Source organism: Myotis davidii, unplaced genomic scaffold, assembly GCF_000327345.1.
Source record: "Myotis davidii unplaced genomic scaffold, ASM32734v1 scaffold471, whole genome shotgun sequence".
Classification (NCBI taxonomy): Eukaryota; Metazoa; Chordata; class Mammalia; order Chiroptera; family Vespertilionidae; genus Myotis; species Myotis davidii.
In genome coordinates this window covers 1,965,073-1,972,540 of record NW_006283354.1, presented here as the reverse complement: position 1 = coordinate 1,972,540, position 7,468 = coordinate 1,965,073, and the positions used below count along the sequence as shown (strand labels likewise).

At 35.7% G+C, this 7,468-nt stretch overlaps 1 protein-coding gene across 1 annotated transcript in view; it reads right to left on the bottom strand.

Moving 5' to 3' along the window:
• Positions 1–300: 300 nt before the first annotated feature.
• PPP2CA (protein phosphatase 2, catalytic subunit, alpha isozyme) overlaps positions 301–7,468 on the bottom strand; it is a 34,898-nt gene continuing 27,730 nt past the window's right edge. The window contains exons 3-7 of the mRNA XM_006753573.2: positions 5,185–5,358; positions 4,574–4,663; positions 3,731–3,892; positions 1,872–1,990; positions 301–1,409 (exon numbers count right to left, since the gene is read on the bottom strand). Of these exons, the coding sequence (XP_006753636.1) occupies positions 1,337–1,409; positions 1,872–1,990; positions 3,731–3,892; positions 4,574–4,663; positions 5,185–5,358 (618 nt within the window). The 3' untranslated portion in view covers positions 301–1,336. The remainder of the gene's footprint in view (positions 1,410–1,871; positions 1,991–3,730; positions 3,893–4,573; positions 4,664–5,184; positions 5,359–7,468) is intronic.

The window sequence follows — 7,468 nt, the reverse complement described above, 5'->3', positions numbered from 1 at the left end:
AAAATACTCATTTTTAGTTGAGAAGTCTTTGATCTTTTTTTTGAACAAGAACCTTTTAAAATATGAAAATTTTATTTTAATCTGTTACTGAGAAATTAACAGCAATTATATATTTTAAAGGAAATTACTATACTTACCAACGCATTTTCTTTACTTATTTCATAATCAAGTAGATTACTAACACTTTCTAATTGAGATGACCGAAGCCCATAGTATCTACAATTAGACAATTACTTTATAACAATATATTTATAACCAGAAACTGCACTGAATAAGTAGACACATTATTTACTTCGTGGCTCTACCTGAAAACATGCTGTTTTATTAAAAAACCCAAAAAACTTAAATCTCAAGTTACATGGTTTTACAGTCTGATCTCACTGAAGTAGCACACAGATTTCCTTTCTTGCAAACAAGTTAATATGCAGGAAGAACCCACAAAGAACACACTGGCAATCTGATAAATTGTACTATCTGAACTATAAATCATGAAATTCACCTGAAGAATGTTAAAGAGTTACCAGAGAGACTATGTAATGGACTTGATTTTTTTTTTCTTTACCTAGCATTCTACAAATTCTAAAATTTATCAACTGATTTATCTTTTAAATAAACAGCACCAGTCTTGCCCATTGATACAATTAAAATTTGACTTTCTCAGTTCTTAGTTCACAAGTTTATTATGAAAAACACTGCAGTGCTCTTGTGCAGTTAACATTGTCTTACAGGAGGGGGAAAAACAGTTCTGTCAAAGCAACTCACCAGGTTCTGACAATAACAAAGAACAACATGAGGCTGAGATTTGAGAAGGGAGATAAACTGAGTGCAGACAAATCATACAATTAAATTAAACGGTATCCCTGAAAATAAACAGAACGATTTCAAAACTCACAAGTAGAGGGGAGGCCTTGGTACTTATTTTTAAAAATGTTCATTAAGCTCCAATGATTGTTTGTTGCTATCCTTATCTACAGTCATGCTGAGTAAAGCTATAGCTAAATGGAAGTTAAATTGTATTCACGAGGTGTTAATGTTTACATCTTATCTGCAGTCTCTCATAGAAAGCAAAAGTAACTACAAATAACGTTATGCCAGAAACTGGTTTCTTGACCAACAATGTCGCTTCAGCATGCAATGAACTGGTTCATTCTAAAGTGGTCACGGCTGTTGATGACAAGAGGCTTTGTGTTTTTATATGGCACATCTTTTGGTCCATGTGAAAACAAGTTTTTTGAATGTTAACTATTCTCTGACACTTTGGAGTTACTGTTGCTCTTCCAATTTCCATTAGGTCAACATATGGTTCATGGCAATACTGTACAAGTTTAAAATTTCATTACAGGAAGTAGTCTGGGGTACGACGAGTAACATGTGGCTCGCCCCTGCGAGGTGCTGGGTCAAACTGCAAGCTGAAAAACAAGACATATTTGTTGTTTATACTCAAAGACATCATTCTTTCAAACTTTACACTATTTTTTCCTATCAAATTTTAGCTTGCCTTAATGTAACAAAACTAATTATAGTTCAATCATGCTTTTAATAAGGGTCTTCTAGCTGAATGTCTCCTCAAAGAGCCAAGGTAACTTCAGCCAGAGAGGATATGCTTTTATATACTAGGCTTCCTTATAAGATCAATTGTAAGATGGGCTCTACTAAATAAGTAAAATGTAGGTTTAAAGTTCTAATTTATATTAGGACCTATATATCACAAGTTTCTGTTGATGTATTTCAAAATACCATAGGTCTGTTTCAAAGGAAACTTAAAAATCAAATTGGAATGTATTTAGCAATGAGCTTCTCAACTCTTAAAACTCCCATTAAAACTATATATTCAAATAATAGCCATCAACTACTCAGGTGTAGATACTTACAAAGAGTATTTTAGAGTATCATCAAGTTCCATGATTGCAGCTTGGTTACCACAACGATAACAATAGTTTGGAGCACTGAAAATCGTTACTACATTCCGATCATGGCACCAGTTATATCCCTACAAGGAAAAAAAAGAAAGGACATAAAAATACATTTTACTCCCTTATTTACATAACTAAATGTTACTCAAGAAAAAAAACTTTTCTCTCAAAAAGTCTTGAAAAATAGCAACAGTTTCTAGACAACAATAATTTTCTGTGCTCTACACAACTTTTTAAATTAGAAACAATAACCAATACATCTTCTTAAATATCTGGCCTTCTGTAAACAGCACTGTCTCACCAGCCTCTCTTATTGCAGTGGCTCTAAACTGATCCAAGAATGAGTATATGGCCATTCCTTATAAAGGCAGATAAATACTCACAGGAGACCACAACCTTATTAATTCTCTCATCAGTCATTAGTGAAGGTCCCAAGGCAGTCATTGCTCAGGTAAAAAGAATAGATGCCTCTAGCATTTCTGGCTTTATTCAAATGCATCAGTTATTTTTTTTTTTTTAGTGGATACACATTTTTATTTCTCTTGGATAAACACCTACGCACATAGTGCAATAAATACAAGTTAAACTGATTAAGAAACTAACCTTTCCAAAATTGTATGATTTTACATTCAAAAATCTTTAGCAAAGTCAGACTTTATTGATAACCACAGAATTGTATTAGAATTAATCTAAACAGGACCCAAATTTTATTTGTATGCTAAAAGTCAATGTTCTATGCTAAGAATTGAGCCCAGTTTTCCTTTTTCTTCTTTCAAATCACTGTAATCTTACCATCCAAAAGACTACTTAAAATATTTTGGTTTATTTCTTCCCTAACTCTCCTCCATACATACACATTAAATATACGAAATAACAAAATTGAGATAATAAAATATTACATTCCCTCTTCTCCTGCCCCCTGAATCTTACTTCCCCACTCTTAAATCCCAAGCACTATCCTGTCATTAAGAATCTGTCAAGCCTGGTTGGTGTGGCTCAGTGGATGAGCACTGACATATGAATCAGGAGGTCATGGTTCGATTCCTGGTTAGGGCACATGCCTCAGTTGTGGGCTCAATACACCGTAGGGGGCATACAGGAGGCAGCTGGATCGATGATGTTCTCTCACTGATGTTTCTTTTTTTAAAAATGTACTTGTATTGATTTCAGAGAGGAAGGAAGAGGGAGAGATAAAAACATCAATGATGAGAGAGAATCATTGATCAGCTGTCTCCTGCCAAGCCTTCTACTGGGGATCAAGCCCACAACCCAGGCATGTGCCTTGATCGGGAATCAAATTGTGACCTGGTTCATAGGTCTATGCTCAACCACTGAGCCAAGCCAACCTGGGCTCACTCACTGATGTGTCTATCTCTCTCTCCCTCTCTGAGGCTAATAAAAACACATTAGTAAAGAATCCCGGGGGGTGGGTGGGGGAGAGAGGGCGCAGGGGTCAATTGGGGAAAATGAAGACAAATGTAAAACTTTAGACAATAAAAAAAAAAGAATCTGTCACATTTATGGTGACAGACGGAGACTAGACTTTGGTGGTGAGCACGCAATATCGTAATTGTACACTTGAAACTTAGATAATGTTACTAATCAACATTGACTCAAACTTAAAAAAAGAATCTCTGAAAACATGTTAACTATGAATTTCATAGTGACCAAAGCTTGAGATTTTACTTCTAGTGTGCACCTACTGAAAAGGCTCAGGCTACATGTTCTCATTAGTATCATTCATTTAAAACTCCCTAAAATCTTCCTTCATTAAGTTTACATAAAAGGCAAATCAGGTTTCAAAGAACAGAATGTACCTCCATCACCAGCTGGTGAGCTCTAGACACCAACGTGAGGCCATTGGCATGATTAAATGTCTCAGAAATATCTTGCCCAAAGGTGTAACCAGCTCCTCGAGGAGATATACCCCAACCACCACGGTCATCTGGATCTGACCACAGCAAGTCACACATTGGACCCTAAAAAAGCAAGTTAAGTTAAACAGATTTGCAAAAATGGTTAATACATGATTTGAATAATTCATCAAAAGCAGACTTTATTGATAATCACAGAATTGTATTAGAATTAATTTAAACAGGACCCAAATTTTATTTGTATGCTGGAAGTCAATGTTCTATGCTAAGAATTGAGCCCATTTTTCCTTTTTCTTCTTTCAAATCACTGTAATTTTACCATCCAAAAGACTACTTAAAATATTTGGGTTTATTTATTTTTAAGTGGTGTTTGCTGAAAACAGTAAAAGGTTTTACAGTTACAAATATCTATGTCAAATAAATAAACTATTTCCAGATGTCTTTTAAGAGAAATAGCCTACATCAATGAGCCCCAATAACAAACCCTAATAATTTGCCTATAGTATACGAATGTCAATGTTAGGCACGAGAGTCTAGTAATTAAGACAGAGACTCTGAAGAAAACTATACTCTATGTCCCAAGCCCAGTCCCACAAGTATGGCGATCTTGGCAGGTTCCTTATATTAACTTCTTCTGAAGAATGGGTGGGCAAGAGTGTTCACACTACATGGGGTCATTTTTGAGAATTAAACAAAAGAATACATATAATGAACTAAGTTACAATTAAATTTTTTTCTCCAAGAAGTTTGCTAAAAAGATTTTATTAACCAAATAAAAGTCATTACCTCATGGGGAACTTCTTGTAGGCGATCAAGTGCTCTGATGTGATCCAGTGTATCTATGGATGGCGAGAGGCCTCCATGTAGACAGAAGATCTGAAAAGAGTGGTTTATAATGTTAACCTCACCTAAAAACAAGTTGAGACATTCTGGACTAAGGCGCAGACAGCAGTCCATATTATTTAACCGACTTGTATCTATGTTCTGCCACAACCAGGCTTGTCTCTGCACCTCCTCTAAGCCATCTTTCTCCCAACCCACTCTAAACTACTGAATACACTCCCTTTCTTCCTGATAAACCATCACTACTTAATGCAGATTCCACTTCAATCTGCTCCTCCAAGTAAATGTTTCTCTGATTTCACTCTCACCACAGACTATAATCTTCTTTTGCACAGAATTTTGTTATCGTCTTCCTTAATTACATCTCCCAGATGTGTCCAGAAACAGTTTGAGAGGATGGATGTAGTCCCAACATATAGTTCAGGACCTGATACAAAGGCACTTCAAAGAGGCCCCAAAGGGATGTGAGTGGACAAAGAAGTTACTGATACTTAAACATTAAGAAAGCAGAATACTGAAAACAAACAGCAATGTAAGTTTTAAGACCTACATACCTGCCCATCCACCAAAGCAGTGAGAGGAAGATAGTCAAAAAGATCTGTAAAATATTTCCAAACATTTGCATTTCCATATTTCCTTAAACACTCATCATAGAAACCATATACTTGTGTGATCTGTCTGCTCTCATGATTTCCTCGAAGAATAGTGATGCGTTCACGGTAACGAACCTGAAACAACAAAATGGAAAACAACATGAAATGCTGGCTCCTTCAAAAACCAAACAACAATTCAGCAAACCTTCCACAGGGCAATCTAGAGTTCCAATTTTATTGGGGGAAAAGACAAAAAACGAAAACCATTCCAAATCCTTGTATCACACTGAACTGAAACCACACATCTACAGGCACTTGTCCATGAGGTATTTGTCAACCCCATCTCAAGTAAATCAAACTTCTACCACCAATTTTACACCAAGAGAATTATCAGCTATAACACTCTATCCATGAATTATTTCTTGTTAAATAATTTTTGGTAAATTTATAATTATGCAACAATCATCACAATCCAGCTTTATAATCATGCCATTATCCCCAAAAGATCCCTCATGCCTACTGGCAGTCACTCCCAACTCCCACCAACCACTGATTTACTTTCTATTGATTTGCTTTTCTAGAAATCTCATATAAATTAATCACACAACATGCAGTCATTTGTGCCTGGTTTCTTTCACTTAGGCAGAATATTTTTGATGCTCAACTGTATATGGATCAATGGTTTGTCTTTCTTAATTGCCGCACAGTATTCCATTGTATGGCCATACCATCTTTTGTTTCTTTATGCACCAGTTGAATGAATACTTGGATTGTTTGCAGTTTGGGGCTACAATGAATAATGTTACTATAATCATTTGAATGTACATGGTTAAAATTGAATTTATTGGGGTAACATTGGTTAATAAAATTACTACATGATCTATATATTGTACTGTTTGCTTACCACCCCAAGTTAATGCGTGTACGTTTTTAATTTAATTTTTTAAATATTTTTAAATTGATTTCAGAGAGGAAGGGAGGGGAGGGGGAGAGAGAGAGAGATAGAGATAGAAACAATGTTGAGAGAGGATCACTGATCGGCTGCCTCCTGCACACATCCCCCTGCCCCCCGCCCCCCGCCCGGGGATTGAGCCTGCAACCAGGGCATGTGCTCTTGACTGGAATCGACCCGGACCCTCTTCAGTCCACAGGCCAATGCTCTTTCAATTGAGCCAAACCAGCTACTCTTTCCACTGAGCCAAACCAGCTAGGGCCATGTAAATTTTTATATGAATGTATTTTCATTTCTCTTGGGTAGATTCCTAACTGAGTATAATTGCTAGGTCACATGGTAGGGATATGTTTAACTTTTTGAGAAACTGCCAAACTTTTTCAAAGGGCAGAACATTTTATATTCCCACAAGCAATGCATAAAGATTCAATCTCTCCACAAATTCACTAACACTTGGTATTATCAGCCTTATTGATGACAGCCATTTGAATGGCTGTGACTTTAATTTGCATCTTTTTATGTGCTTACTGATGATATTTTCTTGGATGAAATATCCAAATACTTCATCCATCTTTAAATTGTCATCTTAGTTATAACAGGTTTTAAATACATATATATATATATATATATATACACACACAAATATACATATATATATGAATACAAATACATTTTCCTTAGTGATGTCTTTTGAAGACCAAAAATAATTCTGATGAAGTCCAATTTATTAATTTTTTAATGGATCATGCTTCTGGTATCATAGCCAAGAAATCTATGCCTAACCCAAGTTTACAAAGATTTTCTAAGTTTTATTCTAGAAAATTCATAGCTTTAGTTCTCATATTTAGGTCTCTGATCAATTATGGTCCATTTATATGGTATGAGGTATCTAAGTTCCTCTTCTTTTTTTTGGTAAATGGATACTCCTGTTCCATCACTATTTGTTAGTTTCCTTCCCCCTTTATTTGTATTTCCTCACAGTTATAGAGGATGTTGGTAGGATTGGTTACACCTGAAGGCCCCTGTCCTTCGCTAGTAAATGTCTATCTTCTCCAGTCTTATCATCTTTCCTCTGAATCTGTGTCCAAATCTCTTCTTATAAGGACACCAGTCATATTGAATTAGGGCTCCCCATCTGACCTCATTTTAATTACATCTTTAAAGACCCTATCTCCAAACACAGTCACATTCTGAGGTAATGGGGGTTAGGTCTTCAACACATGAAATTTGGTAGTAGCAGCACAATTCAACCCTTAACAGCTTCAAACATGAATTCTTAAAGTTAACAAGTGC